Source organism: Zalophus californianus, chromosome 13 (genome assembly GCF_009762305.2).
Source record: "Zalophus californianus isolate mZalCal1 chromosome 13, mZalCal1.pri.v2, whole genome shotgun sequence".
Classification (NCBI taxonomy): Eukaryota; Metazoa; Chordata; class Mammalia; order Carnivora; family Otariidae; genus Zalophus; species Zalophus californianus.
This window is the reverse complement of record NC_045607.1, coordinates 94,804,398-94,828,653: the sequence shown is the minus strand read 5'-3', so window position 1 is coordinate 94,828,653 and position 24,256 is coordinate 94,804,398. Positions and strand designations below refer to the sequence as shown.

The 24,256-nt window shown below is 52.4% G+C and overlaps 1 protein-coding gene across 2 annotated transcripts in view; it reads right to left on the bottom strand.

Moving 5' to 3' along the window:
• The window catches only part of IPPK (inositol-pentakisphosphate 2-kinase), a 46,031-nt gene extending 22,081 nt beyond the window's left edge, over nt 1-23,950 (bottom strand). For both annotated transcript variants that reach the window (XM_027614366.1, XM_027614367.2), the window contains exons 1-8: nt 23,728-23,950; nt 18,160-18,207; nt 16,470-16,565; nt 14,020-14,086; nt 12,363-12,484; nt 10,751-10,840; nt 2,650-2,708; nt 2,242-2,314 (exon numbers count right to left, since the gene is read on the bottom strand). In XM_027614366.1, coding sequence (XP_027470167.1) covers nt 2,242-2,314; nt 2,650-2,708; nt 10,751-10,840; nt 12,363-12,484; nt 14,020-14,086; nt 16,470-16,565; nt 18,160-18,207; nt 23,728-23,808 — 636 coding nt within the window. In that variant the 5' untranslated portion in view covers nt 23,809-23,950. The remainder of the gene's footprint in view (nt 1-2,241; nt 2,315-2,649; nt 2,709-10,750; nt 10,841-12,362; nt 12,485-14,019; nt 14,087-16,469; nt 16,566-18,159; nt 18,208-23,727) is intronic.
• Between the last annotated feature and the right edge of the window lie 306 nt (nt 23,951-24,256).

Genomic DNA, 24,256 nt, shown 5'->3' with positions numbered 1-24,256 from the left:
AAGATGCTACGGCTTCCCTCTCGTGCCGCTCCTCTCAAGCCACGTGGCCACGCTGAGCGGACCCTGGAGCCCCACCCCCTGCCCCCAGCCAGGAACCAAGGCGTCCTGCCCACAGCATTAAGGACACCATCCTGGGAGCCCAGCCTCAGGCCCTCGCCAAGCTGTCAGAGAGGACACGGCCTCAAGAGGGACCCAGCCCCAGCGCCAGCTATGCTGCTCAATTCCAGGCCACGGAAACCGGGAGCCGGTGTGTGCTGTTATGTAGCAGTGGATCACAGAGGAGGATGGTCACTGCCCTGTCCCCAGGCGGCACTTGACAATTCAGTCCCCAAGGTGTGGACTGGGCATTTGTCCTTCATCTGGGTCCTGCGATGCAGGAGTGTGCGTGATGCCTCCCGGGGGGGGGGGGTCTCCTGTCACGTGTCAGAGCAAGAGGCACACAACTGAGGTCCCTGCTGGCCACGGGACCCGGGGAAGCTACGATGAGACAACTGACCCTTGAGATGGGCATTACCAGCAGGAAGAAGGCATGCCAGGCAAAGGGCCAGCAGGAGCTCCTGCTGGGGAAGGAGACCAAGGTGAAGCACTAAGGGAAACCGGGCACTGGGGGCTGCCACCAAGAGATGGGGCCAGGGCTGGGCCCGTGGTCTGGTGCAGGAGCCGCCGTGGCCCGTGCAGCTGCCCTCCTCCAGACCTGTGAGCCGCTGAGGGACTGCTGGCCAGCGGAAGCCTCTTCTCCCCAGGGTTTAAAATCCATGCAAGTACAGATGAATGTGACATCAGCTGAGTGCCACTGTCCCGGGCTCTGTGACAAGGCACCACGTCCCCCACGTCCCACAAGTGTCCAGTGTTGGGGTGGACACAGCCACAGCTGTGGAGTCTGTGCAGAACACTCAGGCACGCAGGGAGGAGACTCCCACAGCGGACAGTGGTGGCACCAGCCACGGCCCGGGAACAGCCCACACCTGACCCTGAGAACCAAAGCCTGGCTCAAGAGCAGCAATGGCACGTGCAGGAACGTGCTCTGTCGCTCCAGAGTGTTCTGAAAAGCCAGCCTGTGTCACTTCTCTTAATCCCGGCCCCAGAGCAGGCACAGTCAGCAAAGGATCTGCCGGGAAAGCTGCCCGCCTCACTAAAGGTTCCAGATCAATCCCCAGATGAAAGAGGATTCATCTTTAGGATTAAAATATAAAATCCCTTCAGTCTTCATAACAATTAAAAATAAAAACTGACTGTGAAATAGGCCCTTTTTCTAGAATTGGGAAGGTGGAGACAGACGGGTTAAAGTCCATTCACTCTGACCAGATTTCTGAGCCAGATGGGGGAAAGCAGGTGAGGAAGAGGCTCCCCGCCCACCCTCCCAAGCTCACTCTGAGGGACATTGTGTGCAGCGCACCCCATCCGCCCACAGCGGGACGCAGAGGGCACGACGCTGTCCGGATACAACAGCCCTGCTTCTCCACGCAGACACAGGGCTTGCAAGTCTGGCCCGCGCCGCAGACCCGCGCTCCCACGGAATGCCTAACGGGGATGCAGCCGGGGCAGGAGGCAGGGTCAGGGGTGAAGAGAAAAGGAGACGGCGAGGGGGACCCGAGCGGACACATTTCCAACACAGGCCATACTGAGCCCTCCTCCAGCTCTGGGCCAGCCCTGCTCCCCGCCCCCCTCCGCCTCACCGCCTCTCCGCCGCGGAGGCCCCGACTCCCGCCAGCAGGCAACCACAGGGTCTCAGGGAGCCTGCAGATGGTGAAGGAGCTGAAGGTGCTGGTGCCGGGGTCGGGGTCGGGTGGTGAACGCTCCCCGTGCAGGGCCAGGAGCCCCAGAGCCACTGAGACTTGGCTCACTGACCAAATCTGGGAATTACACATTCCCTAAATCAACTGCGACCAAAGGCACAGGTGGGGCCACTCTCCGAGAGATGCAGAGAGCCCCCGGGACACACGCAGCCCAGCGGAGTCGGGGCCATCCGGTCCTGGAACCAGAGTTGGCCTGTGTGCACCCAGGGAGCCAAGGCCGCAGTGGAGCAGTGGTCCAGGAGCTGATGTCCCACACTCTAGGGGTCATAGGATGCCACGCCTGTGGAACGAGGCTTGGAAAAAGAACCAAAGGACTTTGCGCCAAGGCAGCCCCAGCCCAGACGCCCTCATCTGCAAGGACCGAAGCGCCCTGGGTTTGCCCAAGCCGGTGTGGACACCCAGTGGCCCCTCCGCTGAAGTGGCACGGAAGAGAAGCAACTTTTACCTTAAATATCTTTAAGTTGTTCTGAGCTTCCTGTAACAAGCTCTTCAAGGCAAAGTGCATTCTCTGCTTATTTCTAAAAGGAAAAGACACGATTGACAGAATTACAAGCAGTCTTTGCTTTCACCTGCCTGTGGCTCAGGGGACGGGACTCGGGATGTGCCTGTGAGGGCTGCTTGGAGGCTTCAGGCTCTGGGGGCTAAGGAGCCACATGCCCCCAGCCTTTCTCAGGGAGGCCTCCCATCACTGTTCCTAACCCCCCCTGCTCCCCAGCCGCTGCCCCCCACAGCTGAGCTGACCCCAGGCAAGAACCCTGATCTCTGCCCAGGACCCTGGCTATGGGCCGGCAAGTGGCCCCCTCCCCCACCCCCATGGAAGGTAGCCAAGGCCAAAGGAGAAGTGCTCTCTTACCCTGAGTAGAGGTCGAGGGGACAGTATTTACTTATCTGCTTCCACTTCCCGGTTGCCACCTGTTAAGAAAGCACCAAGTGCTGTAAACGACCAGCTGGGGCAGCATGGGGCCAACGCCTCCGAGAGATGACAAGGGCACCGAAGGTCCCCGCAGAGGCCAGCACCCAGGGGCCCATCATCACTAGTGGGGCCGGGGCTTGACTCCAACCCCAGGAACTCTCAGCCCTCCTCTGAGCGGCAGGTGGCTGCCAGCCCAGTGCCCCCACACGAGCAGGGAAGCTGGCAGCCACCACCTTTTCAAAAGGACACAGCGAAAGCAGCCTCTTTCTACAGCCAGCAGCACGCTGCCTCACAAAATGGCACAGCGAAACTCTGCTAATCAGATAGCAAATCCTTACAACTGTAATGTTCTCAAAGAGGAGGGTGTGGCTAGTAATTTCATGTTTGGGGGGAGAAGATACATTGGCACAACCTTCTGAAAGTCAACTTGCTGGTTTCCATCAAATTTGCAATGTGGGTACCCCCTGACTTGGCAAATCTATGAGGAGTCATGAGATCAAGAATGCTCACTGCAGCCTGACTGTAATAGTGAGGTCGGGAAACAGCTTCACAGGGCATCTGCTCTCGTGGGCCAGGATGTAGAAGGCCACATGCTAAATGAAGGAATGAATAAACGATATCCAGCTACTTACGGAAAGAAGCAAAACAAAAAATCACCAACATTTATTCAATAAAAAAATGCAATTTGCCTAGGTGGAAATGATGTTACTTTGCTTAAAAAAAAAAGGGTGCCGCCATATGTGCATATATCCAATACACGTTGAAAAAACCTTGAAGGATACACAACAAACAATCTTCAATAATCAGTTAAGTGAAAAAAGCAGTTAGCGGAACAACTACATATGGCGAGATCCCATATTTGGCTTTATAAAAATATATATGTCCATGCACATGTAAGCACACGCCAGAATACATGTGGGAAAAGGCATCATCTCATTTCCACTTGGATAACATGTATGTTTGTGTTGGCACAGAGAGAAGTCTGGAAGGATGTGCCAACTGACAACATAGGTTACCTCTGGGAAATTCCGTATTTTATCAGTTAAATGAGCAGGTATTGCTTCATAGTAAAAACCAGTTCTTAAAAAATCCATCAAATGAATGGTGACAATGAAGACCATCTCCTAAAGGGAATGGCTGACATACCTTCTTCTCCCTAAGAGCCTAGAAAGTTGTAACACCACAAAGAAAAGATGGAGTGAGTCAGCAAAAAATGGTGGAATAAAGACCTCTGGAAATTCTCTCCTCCATGAGGGCAATGAGAAAACTGGCAAAAATTGTCAGAATCAAAATTTTCAGGAGCACTAGGGTGGCTCAGTGGGTTAAGCATCTGCCTTCGGCTCAGGTCATGATCCCAGGGTCCTGGGATCGAGCCCCACATTGGGCTCCCTGCTCCGCAGGAAGCCTGCTTCTCCGTCTCCCTCTGCCTCTTCCCTCTGCTTGTGCCCTTTCCCTCTCTCTCGAATAAATAAATAAAATCTTTATTAAAAAAAAACACTTTCAGAATCCTGAAAATTAACCAAAGGCTTGCAACAATCTGGGGAGCATTTACTCAAGAAAAATGGCCAAATCTAGGAACAGTGAACTTTGTGGCATTTTTAATGCTCTCTTCCCACCCCTCTCTCTAGCTCCAAGGAAACCTTAAAAACCAACAACCCCAATCCTTCATGAAAACCCTGGCAGTCACCAGAGGGGGCTGAACCAGGCAGGAGTTTCTCCAAACCCCCATTCCCAAAGAATGGTCATTATGTGACCTATCTCTTTATTTCCCATTTTTGTTACCTGACTCAGAGCTTACCAAGTGCAAAAGGAGCATTTTCCCAAGGGGCATTTGTAAAAACAGGCGACTGTTTAACTTAATGGCTACCTGAGAGAGTGGATAACAATTCAATAAAATAAAAGGTGTGGCAAACAATTAGGCTAACCTAAAGCTAAAAAAAAGAAAAAGCTGAGAAATGAGATAAACACAGGCTTTGGAAAGCTCCAGCATAACCTGGGCATCTACAAGGCCATACAGGCTCTGGAAAGACCTTAAAAGGGCCCCCCTTCTGCTGATCTGAGGTTCTGAGGAAGTGAAGGCTAAGGAGAGTTGCAACCGCCATGCTGAGTGTTGACGGTGGGCCCTGCGTGCACAAAGAGCCAATCAGCAGAGACTTACTGGTTGCCGACATTCAGGAAAATCTCAGTGCTGAAGAACTGTCAACCAAGAGTTCTTCATCTATTAAACTATCCTTTAAAATGAAGGAGTGATTAAGACACTGCCAGAAAAACAGTAACTAAAAAAAATTAGTTGTTAGCTAACTGCCCTACAAGAAATACTAAAGGGAACCCTTCAGGCTTAAATGAAAAGGGCACTAGACAGTAACTCAAATCCAGGTGAAGAAATAAAGAACACAGCAGTAAAGGAACTACACGAGTAGATAAACACAAAAGACAATACAGATATATTCTGTTTGTGATTTTTTGGTCCCATCCCCTTTAAAGACAGAATGTCCCTCATATGGCATAAGGCAATCGTCAGGAATCTCTATTGACAAGCATACTACATCTAAAGGTTAATTTGTGAAGGGGAAGGCAACAAAGCTACAAGGAGCAGAGACTTTGTACACCAGTGAGATTAAGTTGGTGTTAACTGAGCTAGACTGTGTAGCTTAAGATGTTAAATTAAAGAGTGACTAGACAGAAAATCAACAACACAACAGAAGACTTGAACCACACTCTAAACCAACTAGACCTAACAAACATCTATAGGACACTCTACCCAACAACAGCAGAATACACATTCTGATCAAGCAAACATGGAACATTCTCAAGGAGACATGAAGTCATGCAGATGTTCTCCAAAACTCAGTGAAATGAAATTAGAAATCAATAGCTTAAAAAAAAAATTGAGAAACTCACAAATATGAGAAATCTAAACACATTCCTAATCATCAATGAGTCGAAGAAATCTACAGGGAAATCAGAAAATTTAGACAGAATGAAAATGCAACATACCAAAATTTATGGCAGGCAGAGGGAGCAGAGATTGCATGGAAATTTACACTTATAAACACCTATGTAAAAAAGAATAAAAATCTCAAATCAATAACCTACATTTCTACACTAATGAACTAGAAAAGTAAGGCCAATCTAAATCCAATGCAGATAGAGGGAAGGAAATAGTAAAGATTAGTGCAGAGACAGATGAAATGAAGAATAGGGAGAAAAATGAAAAAAAGAACAAAACCATAAGTTGTTTCTTTGAAAAGATCAACAGTTATTACAAATCTTTTGGCTAAATCAAGAAAAGTGACTAAAAAAAAAGAAATGAAAGAAAGGATGTTACTACCAACCTTGCAGAAATAAAAAAGAATATTAGATGAATATTATCAACAAATTAGATGAAATGCACAAATTTTTAGAAACACACAACTACCACAACTGAGTCAGGAAGAAATAGAGAATCTGAACAGAATAATAATAAAAGACTGAATCAGGAATCAAAAATCTTCCAATAAAGGAAACCCCAGGACCAGATCACTTCACTAGTTAATTCTACCAAATGATTAAAGAAGAATCAACACCGATACTCAAACTCTTCCAAAAAATTAGAGGGAAGAGAAGCAAACACTTCCTAAATCATTCTGTGAAGCCAGTTATCACCCTGATACCAAAACCAGACAAAACATCACTACAAAAGAATACTGCAGGCCAGTATCTCTTAAGGAAAAAACCTTCAATAAAAACAAAACTAACAAACCACATTTAACAGCATATTTAAGGGATTTTACACCTATAATAAAGTGGGATTTATCCCAGAAATACAAGGGTGGTTCAACATATGAAAATCAACGTAATATACCACATTGATAGAAAGGAAAGCCCCTCATGATCATCTCCACAGATGTGGGACAAAATCTAACATTCTTTCATGATTAAAAAAACAAAAACAAAAAAACAAAACTCAAAAAGAACATCTATGAAAAGCTCATGGTGAACATTATACTCAGTGATGAGAAACAAAGCGGGTGCCTGGGTGGCTCAGTCGTTAAGCGTCTGCCTTCGGCTCAGGTCATGATCCCAGGGTCCGGGGATTGAGCCCCGCTATCAGGCTCCGTGCTCGGCGGGAAGCCTGCTTCTCCCTCTCCCACTCTCCCTGCTTGTGTTCCCCTCTCCGCTGTGTCTCTCTCTGTAAAATAAATAAATAAAATCTTAAAAAAAAAAAAAAAAAAAGCAACTGAAAGCTTCTGCCTAAGATCAGGAACAAGATAAGGATGTCCACTCTTGCTTCTAAACAACATTATACTGCAAGTTCTAACCAGAGCAATTAGGAAAGAAAAACAAAGGATACCCAGATTGGAAAGAACGAAGTAAAATTATCCCTATTTGCAAGTGATCTGATCATGTATACAGAAAATCCTAAAAAACTACCACAAAAAACAAAAAAAGACAAAAAAAAACCAGAGCAAATAAACAGGTTCATCAAGGGTGACAGGATATCAACGTACAAAAAACAATTGCATCTCTCACCTCACACCCATTAGAATGGCTACTATCAGAAAACAAACTAGAAAGTATTGGTAAGGGTGTGAGGAAAGTGGAACTTTCATGTACCATGGTAGAAATGTAAAATGGCACAGGTGCTGTGGAAAACAGTACGGTGGTTATAATTAAAAATGAAGTTACCACGTGACCAACAATCCTACTTCTAGGTATATACCGTCAAGAGAATTGAAAGCAGAATCTCAAAGGTATTTGCATACCCATGTTCATAGAAGCATTATTTTCACAAAAGCCAAAAGATAGAAGCAACCCAGTGTCCACCACTGGATAAATGGATTAAAAATGTGATATATATATTCAACAGACTATTATTCAGTCTTCTTTTTTTTTTTTAAGATTTTATTTATTTGAGAGAGAGAAAGCGCAGCGAGAGAGGGAACACAAGCAGGGGGAGTGGGAGAGGGAGAGGGAGAAGCAGGCCTCCTGCTGAGCAGGGAGCCCGATGCGGGGCCCGATCCCAGGACCCTGGGATCATAACCTGAGCCGAAAGCAGATGCTTAACCATCTGAGCCACCCAGGCGCCCCCTATTATTGTCTTAAAAAGGAAAGAAATTCCGACATATTTCACAACATGGATGAACCTTGAGAACATAAATGAAACGAGTCAGTCACAAAAGGACAAATCCTGTATAATTCCATTTATGTGAAGTAGCTACAGTAGTGAAATTCACAGAGGCAGAAACTATGGTGGCGCCGGGGGCTGAGGAAAGGAAGTGTGGAGTTGTTTAATGGGGACAGGGTTTCAGTTTGGGATGATGAAAAGTTCTGCAGATGGATGGTGGTGATGGTTGCACAACAATGTAATAACTTAATGGTTAAGATGGTAAGTTTTATGGTATGTGTATTTCACCACAATTAAAAATACATATTTTAAAAATCAATTCTATTTCTATGCAATAAACAACCTGAAAATGAAAAAAATACCACTTACAACAGCATCCAAAATAATAAAACACTTAGGGATAAATGTAACAAAAGAAGTATAAGACTTACACACTGAAAACCGTAAAATATCACTGAATGAAATTAAAATCCTAAATAAATGGAAAAACATCCTGTGTTCACAGAATATGACTACTGTTACAGTGGCGATACCTCCCAAATTGATCGGCAATTCAGTGGATCCTATCAAAACTCCCAGCTGGTTTCTTTGAGGAAACTGAGAAGCTAAAGACATCTAAATTGGAAAAGAAAGAAAACTCTATTCACAGATGGCATGATCCTGTATGTAGAAAATTCCAAAGAATCTACAAGAAAGCCACTCAGCAAAGCTGCAGGGTACAAGATCAACATACAAAAATTAGTTGTGTTTTGGGGCACCTGGGTGGTTCAGTTGGTTAAGCGTCTGCCTTTGGCTCAGGTCGTGATCTGAAGGTCCTGGGACTGAGCTCAGCAGGGAGTCTGCTTCTCACTCTCATGCTGCCCCTCCCCCACCAGCTCGTTCTCTCCCCCCCTCTCTCTCTCAAATAAATGGATAAAATCCTTAAAAAAAAAAAATGAGTGTTTCTATTCACCAGCAATAAACAGTCTAAGAAGAAAATTAAAGTAATTCCGTTTATAATCATATTTATAATATCCTGAAAGAATTATCTAGAAATAAATTTAACCAAAGTGGTAAAAGACTTGCACCCTGGAGTCGGGGGGGGAAGACTTGTACCCTGAAAGCTATAAAATGTTGCTGAAAGAAATTTTAAAAGTCCTAAGTAAGTAGAAAGACGGCCTGTGTTCATGGATTATAAGTGTTAATACTGTTAAGATGGCAGTACTACCAACGTGATCTACACGTTCCTGCAATTTCTTTCAGAGTCCCAATAATCTTTTTTTGCAGAAATGAAAAATCCAGTCCTCAGATTCATATGTAACTATAAGGAGTCTCAAAAAAAGCCAAAACAATCTTGAAAAAGAAGAACAAAGCTGGAGGACTCAAACTTCCTGACTTCAAAACTGACTGCAAAGCTACAGAATCAAAAAAAGGGCCATACTGGCATAAGGACAGACATACAGGCCAATGGAACAGAACAGAGAGCCCAGATAGAAACCACATTTATAGCCAAAAGATCTTCGGTAAGGGAGCCAAGACCATTCAATGGAGAAAGGACAGTCCCTTCAACAAATGGCGCCGGGAAACTGAAATTAAACGCAAAAAAAATTGGGCCCCTACCTCCCTTTACAAAAATTAACATAAAATAGGGCGCCTGGGTGGCTCAGTCGTTAAGTGTCTGCCTTCGGCTCAGGTCGTGATCCCAGGGTCCTGGGATGGAGCCCCGTGTCACACAGGGAGCCTGCTTCTCCCTCTGCTCCTCACCTCGCTCACTTTCTCTCGCACTTTCTTAAATATATAAATAAATCTTTAAAAAAAAATTCAAAAATTAACATAAAATGGATCAAAACCATAGGGGAAAACCTGCATGACCTTGCATTAGGCAGTGATTTCTTAGCTATGACACCAAAAGCACAGTCAACAAGAGAAAAAACAGACAAACTAACCTTTAGTAAAATTAAGAACATTTGTACATCAGAGGACACTAACGACAGAGTGAAAAGATAACTGACAGAATGGGAGAAGGTATTTGCTGGTCACATATCTGATAAAGGATTAATAGCCAGAATATATACAGAACCCCTAACTCAACAACAACAACAAAATAACCCGATTCAAAAATGGGCAAAGGACTTGAACCAATATAGCTCAAAAGAAAACATACAAATGGCTGACAGGCCATGACAAGACCTGCACCATCACGAACCGTTAGGGACACGCAGATGAAACCCACAGCGAGCCACCGCTTCATGCCCCCGAGGGCCACAATCACAAACAGGGACGAGAGCAAGTGCCGGCAGGGTGTGGGCAGATTAGACCCTCGTACGTTGCTGGTGGGAGTACAAAATGGTGCAGGAGCCGTGGACGTAGCTTGGCATTCGCTCAGAAAATCAAACATGACTTCTCTAGGACCCGGCACTTGCGCTCCCAGGACTCAGCCCGGAGAACGGAAAGCAGCAAGTCGAACAAGCACGGGTACACGCTCGTTCGCAGCAGCACTACTCACATCGGCCACATGTGAAAGACCACCCACACGTCCATCGAGAGACAAATGACCGACCAGACGCTCCCATTCAACGCCAGGGCATTCAACCACACTACAGGGGGATGCTCAGGGAAGAAGCCAGTCACAAAGAGCCCACGGGATCCAGGATTCCATTTACAGGAAATGGCCAGAAGAGGCAAATCCACAGGGGCAGGTGGCTGCTGGGGGCTGGCCGAATGGGGGGCTGGGCAGCGACTGCTGATGGGGTCAGGATTCTCGGTGAGGTGACGAAATGATTCTGGAACTGGAGTGATGGCGGTAGCACCATCATGCAGATTCACTAAAATCCACTGACTTACACACTTTAAACGGGTGAACTGAAGATAGGCGAACTCTAGCTCAACTGGTGAACGTGAACTACTTATGGAAGAAGACACCAGTAAGGAGCACCTACACCGCCGCCGCCTCACCTTGAGCTGCTGGTGCATGCAGTAGCGACACACCCTGCGCTTCACCTCGTGTGTCACATCGCCGGAGAAAGGAATAAACCCGCATTTGGGCTGCAAAATAAACAAGGAAGGAAGAAAAAAATGTTTAGGGACCAGTCCCATACCTTCCAGGAGACGAGCTAACAGCGTGATACGCAGGAGAATCAGGAGACTTGAAGTCCCCAAGGGTTGCTCTGATCTGCAGCCCCGGCGGGAACAGACCCCTCCCGCACCACATCCCATCCCAACCTTGCCGCAACAGAACTCTCCCTGGGGGGAGCCAGACGTGCCTCCATCACAGACTAGACAAAGCCCAACACTGAGCAGCTTCGTGTTTCTTCTGTGACACGATGTGACAGGAAAGCCTCTAGAAGTGCGGGTCTGCCCCAGCTCCCAGCTCTAAGAAGCAGAACCCTCGTTTCCTCAGACACGGAGTGACCAGGAAGGCCCATCTAATAGCTGTTAGGCTCACAGAACACCTGCTACCTTTCTTTTTTTTTCTTTCCTTTTCTCCTTCCTTCCTTCTTTCTTTCCTTCCCGCTTTCCTTCTTCCTTTCTCTTTCATTCATTCATTCATTCATTCATTCATTCGAGAAAAAGAGAGAGCACGTGCATGCATGAGCAGGGGACAGAGGGGCAGAGAGGGAGAATCTTAAGCAGCTCTTATACCCAGCACAGTGCCTGACAAAGGGCTCAATTTCACGACCCCGAGATCATGACCTGAGCTGAAATCAAGAGCTGGACACTTAACCAACTGAGCCGCCCAGGTGCCCCCATCTGCTGCCTTTTAAAACCACAGTATTGAGGCTCTGAAGACCATGCTGCCTGTCATCTGAGACCCAGAATATCCACCGGGTGGTCAGGCAAGCAGGACATCAGTCCACACAGAGCACCCGGGGGTGTGAGTGCTCAGGGTCACAGGAGTGACCCAGAAATCACTGCCGTAGAGGTTTGGAGGAAGGAGACAAACAATGGCCTGGGACATCTGGGAGGCATCTCGAGGGGGAGAGGGCTCAGCGGGTAGCAGAGCTGAAGCCAGGCCCTGGCCCTCCTCCACCAGGGGGACAAACCAGGGCTCCAAAAGTCACACAGGCTTCTGAGCCTCTGGGGAGGTCTCTGCTGAGTAGGAAGCAAAGGAACGGAGAGCCACCCATCAGACGGGCACCAACGGAACTGAGCTCCTGGAGTGGGGTGTAGTGTCACCAAGCAGCCAAGGGGCATGGCTTGGAAGGGGGTGAGAAGGGGGCCTGGCAAGCAGCACCCTCCCAAGAAAACAGGGAAGACAGAACCCAACACACTTCCTTCTGCCAGTGGCCATCTGCTGGCTCCATGTCATAGCACCAGGAACAGGCCTAAATCTGAGGGTCTGGCCAGTGGGAGGAACCAGAGCAGCAAGGTGCAGGTGACAGACATGAAGGAACAGGAAGCAAGCCAAATCTATGGGAGTTGGGGGCTGGGAGGGGCCATGAGACCCAGCGTGGGGAACCCCAGGAGCTTCTGCTGCAAAGTGCGCTCCAGGTAGAAGACTGACAATTTACAGTCTGGACCCTTGTTCCCCTCCCCCCACACCATCTTTCCCTTGACACAAGTTCACCTTGATCTCTACACACAGAATCGGCCGGTGCTCTGCAAAACGGTAGGTCTGAAGTCTGGCTAAATTGGGAAGGCACAGGGCATAGCCACTAAAAGTGTCCAGGTCCTTGTCACAGCGAGATTCTGAAAGACAGAGCCAAGAAAAGACCTGAGAATCAGCACAGGACAGACAAGAGGACCAATGGCAACATGGCGGACTCCTGTGGGGGAAGGCTCAGCCCTGCCCAAGAGAGGCTGTGGCCTCGGGCTCCTGGGAGGCCTCCAAGCCTCGGGAGGTCCTGCCTAAGGAGCGTCCGTGTTTATCTGGGGGATCTGGTCACACGAGTGTAACACTGTGATTCACGGCGGAGGTCTGGGCCCTGCAGAACCAGCTCCGCCTCCAGAGGGGCGGCCAGCTGTGTCTGTGTGCCCCAGCCCCAACCCTGGCTGGCACTCCTCCTCCGTGTGGTCACACCTTGTTGCTGGGAGAAGCAAGCAGTGTGTGCACAAGTCCAGTGGAGAAGCCGCCCGGGAGCTCATGCAGGTGTCTCTCAGATGTGCCCCAGAGCCTCTCCCCTGGTCTGGGTGTCATCTGCATCCCTCAGTGCGAGAAACCTTAGCCATGAGGATAACTGGGAGTTCAGGTCCTTCTAGCAAGTCATCAGACCTGAGGTCAGTGTGGGGACCCCCAACTGTGTGAGCGTTGCCAGAAGTGGGGGTGGTCTTGGGGATCACCCCCACCTCTGCGATTCCCTTAGCCCAGGAGCTGAGAGAGGAAGGAGGCAACAGCCTCACCTCCCATCCACAACCGGTTCCTTCAGAGCCCTCCAACACCGCTGCTTCTTGGAACCAGATGTCGGGCCCAGGAGAGCCGCACAAGACGCAGCCTCTGGGCCCCCAGGGGAATCAGCCTTCCTCCATTCGTGTAAGGAGGCCAATTAAAAGGCATTATTACAACAAGGGACAGTTCTTATGACTGCCACGTTTGATACGTTCAGTTGATAATTATAAAACCAAATGACGATGCAGAGCCCCTAGAACAAGCATCAGTCTGCCCTCGTCTGGCGAGGAACAGCCAAGACCCAGTCCTGGCTGGGACGCATCTGTGGCCTCCTTCCCGCACCAGAGCCCTGCTCTGCACAGCACCCCAAACCAGAGGCTCTGGGGCACAACTGCCCTGCTTGCTTTCTATTTCCTAATCACAAAAGGACTGGACACCGGCCACCCCCCACACCGTGGACGTCACATCCGGTCTCGGACTGAAAGGAAAAGCTCTCATGTGCCACGAGCACTGCAGAAAGGCCCGGAGGCGGCGGGGGAAAAGCGGTCACATCTGTCCCGCTGCCTGCAGGAGGCTGAGCAGCCAGGTGGATTCCCGCTCCTGGGAGAAGGTCCTCAGGGCGCCTGGGCCGCCCCAGTCTCCTGGACTCCCGCAGCCGCCTTGCCTGCCCTAAGTCTGCACTACTCCAGCTCCCCTTCGGGCTCAGATGCTCTGTGCAGCAAGGGGAGTATCTGACGCCCAGAATCGCGTCCACGCGCTCCGAGCACATTCTAGCTGAGAAGAGTTTCTGGCAGCAGAACTGCTGAAAACTACATCGACCTAACACGAGCGGTGTGTCAAACGTTTTCCAAATGGAATATTTAAATCACCAACAAAATTTGCAAGCTGGAACTCTTACCTGGTCTTTCGGACTGTATCTTTAAACAAAGCTGTTTCACGAAATCTAAAGGCAGTTGAACCACTTCCTGTAAGAACAAGTATGAAATACTCAGTGCACCACATGAGTGTGAATGTGCTTAATGCAACACAACTGCACACTCAAAAATGGTGAAAATGGCAAGGTTCATATTATGTGTATCTTACCATATTAAAAAATTACTTGTATGTGGGTTTAGAAATAAAAGCTGCTCTGTCGTTTTGAGGACGCAACCAGATCAAACCGACGCGAAGGTTTCTGTGCGTGAAGCAACAGGTCGTCCTCAGAGCGCTGGCTTCCGCGGTGAAAGGTGTGCCACCCAGTCGGTCACTGCGCCCGCATCCCGGCTCCCACCCCATCTGAGGCCAACAGGGCCGGGCTCACCCGGTACGAGAAGAAATCCCGCCATGACAGGAGCACGGGGAGCAGCAAGTGGGATCCGTCCGGAGCCACAGGCGACTCAGCTGCTCTCAGCACAGCGTCCACCAGCCCCCTTGCCTAAGTCGGTCACCAAGGTAAAAAGTAGAACTACATTTCCTTAAACCTTAAATTCCCAATTTTATGATGAGTTCTATTTTAGGCATCCTTAACACTTGGCTACATTTAACCAACCCGATTCAGACTCCTGAACCAGCGTGAACCACGCCATCCTGCCTGACAGATGGACGGACAGTGGTAGTCAGCAGGGCAGGCGGCGAGCACCTACCTGCACAAAGTGTTAACTTCGGAAGAACTACAGTTAAGACCACAGAATTCCTCTCCCGGAAGTGTAACATGGACGGCGTAGCCACACCAGGTGCCCTGCTGACGCGCACCTGCCCTCGAAGGGATGCAGGATGGCCGCAGAGAAGGACAAAGAGCCACCAGCCTGGGGGTGCTGGGAGGTGAGCAGCATGTCCACAGTTTTCCAGAAGCTTCCCCCGGAGAACAGCATCCCCTCACTTATCACATCAAGTTCAAACGTGAAGTCAAGGCTGCCCCAGTGGCATTCACCTCGGGAGGACTGGGTCCACAAAAGCAAGGCAACACTTCTAAAATTCCATCAGTGTCTCAACCGCCCGAAGTACTGAAGATGCAAGACCTGAAGGCACCAGGGAAACAGCCTCTTCCACGTTTCCTAAGCTCCAGCTCCCCCGGAGACAGGCCCAGACTAGTCCCCAAACCCGGCATGATGGGTGTGCCTGTCACTCCGGGCCTCACACTCCTGCGCGGGCCTGTCCGTGTCTTGTCCCAGGACACTGCGAGGGAAAGGCTCTCGCCAGGACTCCACCCCCCACCCCGACTGGCGTCAGCAGTCACTGTTTACACATGCTGGTTTTGCCTGAACGTGGCCTTGTGCAGGCCGGAGAGGTGATGTTCCTGCATTTCAACCATGCGTCCAAAAGGAAGAAAAAGCAGGTTGCGCTTCACTTTGGCAGGGTCTTCATGCAGAGAACATGTGTCAAGGCGTGGATATTCCCACGATGTGACCTTGTGAGCTCACCTCATTTGCCCAGAGCCCCATCCACTGTGGACAAACAGAACCCAACCTGGAGCCAGAGTGCACCCTGGGCCTTGGAGGTACATCCTGATGCTGTTCCTACCTGCCAGACCACTGTTGGCTGGGACCCTGAGCTCCCCCATCGCCCTATAGACCCCTCCTGGGAGAAAGGTCTAGAGCATCCCCCAAGTGCTGCGAGCAGAGAAATGCCCTCTCCTCAAGGAGAAAGCTGGCATTCAGCACGGCTGCATTCACTCAGACACCATCCAGGCTGGTCAGAGACGTGGGGCTCCCACATGGGAGCTCCCATAGCCATGGGTTTCTGGCCTTCACAACTCACCAGGACAGCTGGGGACCTCACCAGGACAGCCCTGGGCACTCTCGCCCCTGTGTAGCCCCACACTGCCCAGGGCTGATCTACGAGGCCAGCAGGATGCCATGGAAAGGACAGACATGACCCCAGGACAGGTCATCTCAGACCACGAGCCGGGGCAGCCAGGGCCAGGTCGTACAGACACTCGGAGCCCGGTGGTGAGCCCACGTCGGGAGGTGGGCTCCTGGCCAGCACCACCCTGCCAGCTCCACGGTGGGCCCACCCTGGAAGAGGGTCCGCAGCCCCAGTGAACCCCTAGCAGCAGAGGGCTCAGTGATGCCGTTCGGATCTGCCCTGAGAGCCTCACCAAGCTGGAGCCCCCCAGTGACGACAGGGTGCTGGGGGCCAGGGGTCCTGGCAGAGGCAGATCTCACGTGGTCTCTCTGAGCCTCATGTTTCTCGGCTAGAAAACAGGAACCGGACTACCTGCTCCGTGCCTCCCGCACAGCCCCAGGAGAGAAGCACTTGGAACACAAGGGTCGTCAGAAAGCACAAAGGTCCAAACTGTAGTCCGGAAGCTAGTAAGACTGACAAGGAATGTGCCTGTGAATTCAGACTGTGCAAATCAAAGTCACTCACCCCACAATGGACAGAGTTCTCCCCCAAAAACTCTTTCATGACATTTTTGCTGAAGTCCACTATGTTCTGTAGGTGCTGAAATATTTCTTCTGAGGTCTGTAAAAGAGAAGCACAGGGAGGCCTCAATGACCAGGGGAGTGGGGCTGCCATGTCGCGGCCGCACACCCACCGGGCACCCAGGCCTCGGGGGAAGGGAGCCTCACCCATGGAGACCACCAGACCCACCGGAGCTCCCCTCCCGCAGCCCCACAGGCCCCGCCCTCCTCCCACCCAGGACACCCCCCTAACCGATGCCACTTTGAAAATCCCTCCCAGCCAAAAATCAGCAGGTATTTGGATTTGGGTCCTCAGCATCCAAATGGAGAATATTTCCTCCCCAGTTAGAGGCTCTTAACCCACAGGCTGTGGGATTAGGGGGAGGAAGGAAATCAGCCCTGAGTCCCTCACTCTGGCCCAGGGTAGCAAGTCCGAGGATGGACGGCAGGGCCCTCGGGGGCGAGCAGGCCATGAGCTCTCGGAGGACCCCAGACTGAGCTACCACCCACGCCCCATACGACACGCAGACCCCAGCCTGCGTGGGAGCAAAGCCCGAGATAACACCCATAGCGCGCTCCCAGGGGCACCTACAGCCGTGGCTACAGAGCTCCTGACAAAAAGCTCCTCTTGTCAACAGAACTACCCCATGCAACTCCTCTCCACGACCGGTGTCAAGCCATTTTGTTCGTAAAATAAAGACAAACTGTTGCCTAGGAAGACGCTGCCTCACATCCAGAGAACGTGACCTTTCCCAGGCGCTGCAGACTGCTCAGAGGAATGGATGGTACAAGCTGCCCGGAGAAGGATCTAGCTTCCACTCGGATCCACTTGATCTCACAGGAACACAACACCCTGAACGCCTCTCGCGGCAGCTGAGGCAGGAAACGGCCTCCCGCCCGGGGCCACCTTCTTCCACACTGACCACACTGTCCCCAGGCCCCCCAGCTTTCTACTTCGGTCCCCTCGTCTCCTTCTGCGAGGCCCTTCTTTTCCACAGCCGTCCACCTCACCTGCCCCCTGGCGAGGTCTCTCAACCCAGATGAGCACTGACTCCTGTCTCCCACACCCGGTGGAGGACCCAACTTCCACCCACCCCTCACCCCACCTACCATAGGGCGGGACCTGTGGCCCCTGCCTGCTCTTTTTAATCACCCCCAGATGAACACCACAGCCGCTTCCCACCTGGAAGGAGACAGACACCGCTAATGGGGGGCAGCTCGCCGAGCATGTCCACGGTGCTCTGCTTGGGTGACTCAGTGAACAGAAACCCCGAGCTCCACCTGCATGGCCTGCTGTGACTTGTACCACCGTCGGCCAGAGCACCCAACCCACCGGCAGAGCTATGGCCCCACGGATGCGGAAAGTGAGCCAGCAGTGTGGCAAAGCTGAGCCCTGGCCCTGGGTGTCCAGGCCACAAGCAGGGCTCTCTGCCTGCTCCTGGCTCAGCACCCTAGACCTTCCCAGTGGACCCGAAGTGACTCAGGCAGGTCAGAACGCTGGCCCCGCAGGAACTACGGACACCCCACTTTCTGTGCCCAGTGCTGGGTCACATTTAAATTTCTACAATTAGCACTAATACTTGTGCATTAGGGAAAAAACAAACTTTTCTCAAATAATTGTTTTAATGACGGGGTGGCAAACCCACCAATCTTACCTTCTTCCTGCTTGGAGGGAACTTCAGGAAACGCAGCACCACACAACGCTATCGGGAAATAAAACAAAGTCCAGTCAGTGCCTGCCCCAAGCCTGGGGACAAGGGGGTGGCTGTGGGGAGGGGGACCAGGCCTGGGCCCTGGGGCGACCAGGAAAACCAGACACCTCTGGCCCAGCCAGCTCATTCCCAGGAATCAATCTTACAGAAATAACTACAGTGCACGGGAGATTGCAGCTAGGAGTGTGGTTCATAATTCCAAGTAAAGGAGTGTGGTTCATAATTCCAAGTAAAAAGGAAACAACGCAAGGGGCCAACAACAGTGCCGTGGCTAAACACAGCACGACGCTGTCCACACTGCGGAGCGCTGGAAACTAAGACCGACGTTCACAGATGCAGGGGTGCAGTCGTCACCCACTGGTGAGTGAGGATGGGCACAAACGGGGCTTTAAACACACTCGTGCACATGTGTATGGGTACAACTCCATTCATGTCACGTTCAAAAGCCAGTAAGAGCAAGACCTGGCGACTACCCCACAGGTGGGTGGGACTGTCCCTGAGGAATGTTCTAGAAGAGGCTGGTCACAGGATTACAGGTCCACGCGCTCTGTGATAATCAGCTACATACACACTTACGATCCAGGCACGTTTCTGTAGGTTTGTTACACTTCATTTTTTAAAAGTTTGTAAAATAGGGCACCTGGGTGGCTCAATTGGTTAAGCAACTGCCTTCGGCTCAGGTCATGATCCTGGAGCCCCCAGGATCGAGCCCCACATCGGGCTCCCTGCTCGGCGGGGAGTCTGCTTCTCCCTCTAACCCTACCCCCTCTCATGCTCTCTCTCTCATTCTCTCTCAACTAGATAAATAAGAAAATAAAAAGTTTTAAAGTATGTGCACACCTGGTTTGTATGAAATAGTCTGAAAGGACTCAACACAGGTGACAGTGTCTCCAGGGAGCAATAAATGGGACAACTTCTTAAAGTCCGTCCAGCACAAGATGCCGGGAAAGTGGAGAGAAAGGGCCAGGCTTGGGGAGGCCCTGCAACCTGACGCAGGGCAACTCTGCAGGCGACTGAGGCAAGGCCCCACACTTCACACCCTTGAGGACACTGAGAGAGAATCTAGGATTTTCACAAGCTGAAAAAGTCAATGAATGGAGGCATGACACACACGCACATTTAACCATCTCAGAGCCCACAGTGAAGGACACAACTTGTCACTTATAAAAGGAACAAAAGTATTCGCTGCTCCAAAGGTCCCAGGTGGGGGGGGGGGGCGGGGGGCGTCGTGTGCCAAGCGGCCTGGGAGACGTGCCTATGACCCACTGAGAACCCACCTCTGCATAGCCGGCCCTAACGGCACAGCCACACAGATATCTGACCTCGTGGAGCGGGGACCCCGGCTGCCCAGGGGCTCTGCAGCCGTGAGCACGAGGGCAAAGGATTTTCTACACACTGATGCTGTGAGGTTGGATGAAAAAGCGGAAAACAAAAACAGACAGGTAGGATTCCCAAGTACCCAATAAAAGCATAAAATGGAAGCAAGTACACCAAAGTTAATGACAAAAATTATTTTCGTAGTGGGAAAATATTAGGTGCTTTTCACTTCCTTCCCTCCAATATTCTCTATTTTCTGGGCAGTAATTAGGAGCAAATAAGAATGAAAGACCACAAAAAACAACATACTGAGAGAGGGCTGTCCGCGAGAAGCCCGAGGGAGGGTGGAACCAAGGCTCCAGGGCCGCCCTGTGGCCCGCGGCCACCAGCGGGCCCAGGACACGCTGCGAAGACCGCAAGGCAGTGGGGACCAGGCGACTTCCAAGGGAAAGGAAGAGAAACACAACAGAAAGACTTACCCCTCAGGGCGCTGCCCCCGGTGCCTGGCCCTGCTGCTCGTGAGGCCTAGCCACAGCCTAGTCCGTCGGAACACCAGTGACAGAACCCCAGCCCACAGCGTGGTGAGGGGACGAGGGCCGGGACAGCTGCTGGGCTCACAGCCCCACACAGGGCAGACGGCGGCGAGCCGTGTCAGAGGGCAGTCAGGGTGCCGCAGGGAGGCCAAACAGGAGGGGCGCGTGGGGATAGCAAGGGCCTGCAGCGGGCAGGATATTTTCCTTCCCAGGCTCCGGCTGCCGGGTCTGCACCCACAGCTGCCACAGGACTGACACGGTCACGGATTTGAGCAGGGAGGCAGCGGCGGGGCAGGACAGTGGAGGTGTAAGCCCAGCCGACATCTGGGGGCCGGACACCTGGGGGCTGGGGCAGAAGGGGCACTTGGGGGGGGGGGGTCCCTGAAGGGATGGAAAATCCGACAGCCAGAAGAGAAGTGGAAGGATCTGAAAGACAAACCCCAACTGCACGGAACACACAGTGTGGGTGTCCTGGAGAAGCACACACACACAGCGAGGTGGGGGAGCCCGTGCTGCAGTCTGGTCCTTCTGCAGGAGACACAGAAACCTCGCAGACCTTCCTGGTCAACAGGGCAACTGCCATCCGGACTGAGGAAGCAGTGCACGGCGGGCGGGGAAGCCACCAAGCCACGGCAGGAGACCAGGCCCAGACGGGCAGAGCCCGCACACCAGGGAGGCAGAGCTCAGCTCACCAAGGTCAGGGCTGGAAATAACAAATCCTAACATGTGACTACAGGTGATCCCGGGAACAATGACAGGCAGGGCCACGGGCAGAGCTCTCTGGTGAGGCCTCCCCGAGAAAGAAGTCACATCAGCTGTATCAACCTGGACAAGCAGGTTGAAAATTCCAAATAGAGAATGAGCTACTTAAAAAAAAAAAAAAGAAGAAGAAGAAGAAAGATAATACTAGAAGCAACAAAAAGCTAAGATTCTCTGAACTAGATTCAGCAGAAAATTTTAAAAAAGCCTAGAACAGAACAACCCTCATCTGTTTGCAACATCTCCATTACGTATGATCTATGACCCAGAATCTTGAACCCAAGACAAGGAGTTCGACGGCCCGTGACTGCTTGAACCTCTTATCTTCAGGACCCAGACAAACACCCAGGGCATCCAAACAATCACAGAGGTGAAGGATCCGACAACCCCTCAGAATCTTAGACAGGCTGTAAAACCTGAGAGGGCAGAAACTAGCTGCTTCCCTCATGCTTCTGCAAAAGATCCTTGTTGGCAGATGTTTCGTGTTTACCTATCGACAGGGAGGAAAGCATCCCTGGAGCTGAGTGTGACAACCCCCGGGTGAGGGGAGCTGGACGGAGGGCAGCTTGCTCCCACCACTGGGGACACTTCAGAGATGGACTGACAAGCCAGACTCGCGACCTTCCCAGGACAGGGCAGAGTCAAAGACACTGAGACGAGAAGTTGAGGGTGAGTGCAGATGGAGAAGCAGAGAGAGAGAACCCACGCGGCAGCACACTGAGGGCAGCCACAGCTTGACCACAGCTCAGCGTGAGCGCAAGTGTGACTGGCTGCTAGAAGAGCTACAACATCCTTGGGCTACAGCAGGACTGGACAGTGCATGCCCACCGGGGAGATGCCCTTGCCCAGGACCCCTCCATGGGGTGGGTGCCTGGAGTCCCACCGGCTACGGTGCTGGGCAGGCCACAACCTCAGAGCAGCACAAAGGGTCAGCGCCAGGCCCAGGGCCACCGTGGCATGGAAGAGCCACCGGAAGCAGATGGCACCCTGTCAGGAACTGGCCTACCCTCGGGTCTCACACGGCCCAGCCCTCCCAAGCCCACACTCAGCTCCTCCACATCCAGGCCCCACAGTCTACAAGTCCTGCACTCCTCAAAGCCTCCCAACCTGCCAGCCCAGATGGCAGTCTGTTACCCCACGTTCCTTCAGTGCAGACCCTGGGCCTCAGGACTGGCATGCCAGCACCCACGTGCTCATGCTGGAGAGGAGAGAAGATGGCCTTGGCACTTTTTAAGGACGCTCAGTTCTGAAAGTTGAGTGGGAAAGTGACAGTCTCCCAACCTGCAAGAACCCCAGCAAAGCTGCCCTCTCCCCTGGACTGAATGAGGTGAGTCTGGGGAGCAGGAGCCCTTGCTCACTCTCCCCTGCACATGCACCCTGTCCTCAGGCACAGCAGGGCCCTGAAACGCTGTCTCCTGGGCTCTACCCTCCTTCCCATGCCTCAAGGCCCAGGCGAAGCACAAAGGCCTCTCCACCTTCAACAGACATGGTCAGAAACTTCACTTGGTGGGAACGTTTCTCCACAGGACTACTTGCAACAAGGAGCTAACAATAACCACGCAGGAATGAGCACAGCCTTACGTGACATTAAGATACACCACCCATCATACTAAGAAACTGGAACATGAGCATTTCTTCTGTGAAAGGGTTCAGGGGTCACCACAATAACCCAACAACCAAAGGGACCAAGGCTGGAATATCCCGTGCTCCGCCCCACCCTCAAACACCATGGGGGCCCAGCAGACGGCCCAAAGAACGGCTTTAGGTTAAGCCTTGCCCGTTGTTCATCTAAAGATCTTGACCGAAGCCTGCCATCTCAGTTCAGCTTCCTGATTGTGCAAATGGGTAACAAAATGCAAAGGCAGATCACAGGGGCCACCTGGGCAACTGCAGCCTCCCCTACAGCCAGCACAGAAACCACAGAGCAGGGCACCACCCGGTAGGGGCTGTTGGACCAGGTCAGGGCGCTCACCGGAGTCCAAAGAGGATGACAGTGTTCACTTGCCCAGCGCCTGCTCACCTCATCCTCCTAGCAAGTCCACAATAGGGATTCTGTTCCTAGTTCCATTCTGCAAATGCAGAAGCTGCGCGCGTGGGCCAGGCAGTGGCAGAACTGGGATGGCGCCCAGCTGTGTGACTCCAACTCCCCAGCTCTTAACCCCTTGGTGACACCTAGGGCTCCTCCCCTGCCCACCACATTCCAGCGTGGTTGTATCAGCAAAACGTCAGAGGTTTGGGGCTTCACACAAATCCACAAGCTTCTCTTCCCGGATTCACTCCCTTGCGTGTCCTTATTGCACTTTCTGAAACTCCGGCCCCTCACTGAATTAAGAAAGAGAAACCCTTTAAATTCTAAAAGATTTTGATGAACCCCTGGGCAAGACTCCATTATTAACAGCAGCTGCAGGAGCACAGCAATTCGTGCGTCTCGGAGGATACACTCCCTCGACGCCCGCCCGCCCGCCCGCCAGGAGATAACAGCATCCCGGGCACTTCGCTGCTTCCTCTAGAGCTGGGCGCACCCCCATGCAGGCTGCGGCTACCCCCGGGGCTGCCTCTCGGCGCAGCCTCCGCCCCACCGCGGCTGGGCAGTCGGAGATGGCACCGCGTGCGGCCGGGGCGGGGTGGGGGTGCTGGGGGGACAAGGCCCTGACCTGGGGGAAGGGGTGACGCTAGGCGAGGGGAAGCACCGACCTGGGGGGAGGGGTGGCACTGGGGGGACGTGGAACCGACCCTCGGGGCGGGAGAGTGTTGTTGGGGGTACTCGGAACTACCCGGGGCGGGGCAAGGGGTGCCAGCGGGTCGGGGAACCGACTGTGGGAGGGAGTGTCGCTGGGGGAATCGCGGAACTCCCTGGGGGCAGGGTGAGGGCCCCGGACCGCGCCAACCTTCCGCCGCTCACCTGCGCGTGGGCCACCACCAGGCTCTTGTTGCCTTCGCCGTGGTACCCCCATTCATTCTCGTCCATCTTCCCCTCGTCCATCCCCCGGTGCGGCCCTGGCGCCTCTCGCGGCCGCGAGCTGAGGGCCGCCGGTCCGCCGGGGCACCAGCCGCCGCCGTCGGGGGAGGAGCGCCTGTCAGCCACGGCCTCCACTCCACCCTGCCGCCCCGACTCCCAGGCTCCGGCCGCCGGAAGCCACGCCCCCGGTGGCTGCCATGGCTGAACCGGGCAACTTCCGGGTTTGCGCCCGCTTCTCCTCCATTGACCGCTGCGGCGGATGGGCAGGTGGCCATCTTGGGTGCTGGCACGGTGACTCACTTCCGGAGCGCGGATTTGAGAACCGGAAGGGAGGTTTCCGGCCCGGGCGCCGGAAGTGAGGCAAGCGGGAGGAGCCGGCGGCTGCTAGGCGCCCAGCCCGGGCCTGGCGGGGAATAGAGATCCGGCGGACCCGGAGAGGGGAAGGGGGCGGCCGGGCGAGCCCGCAAGTTGG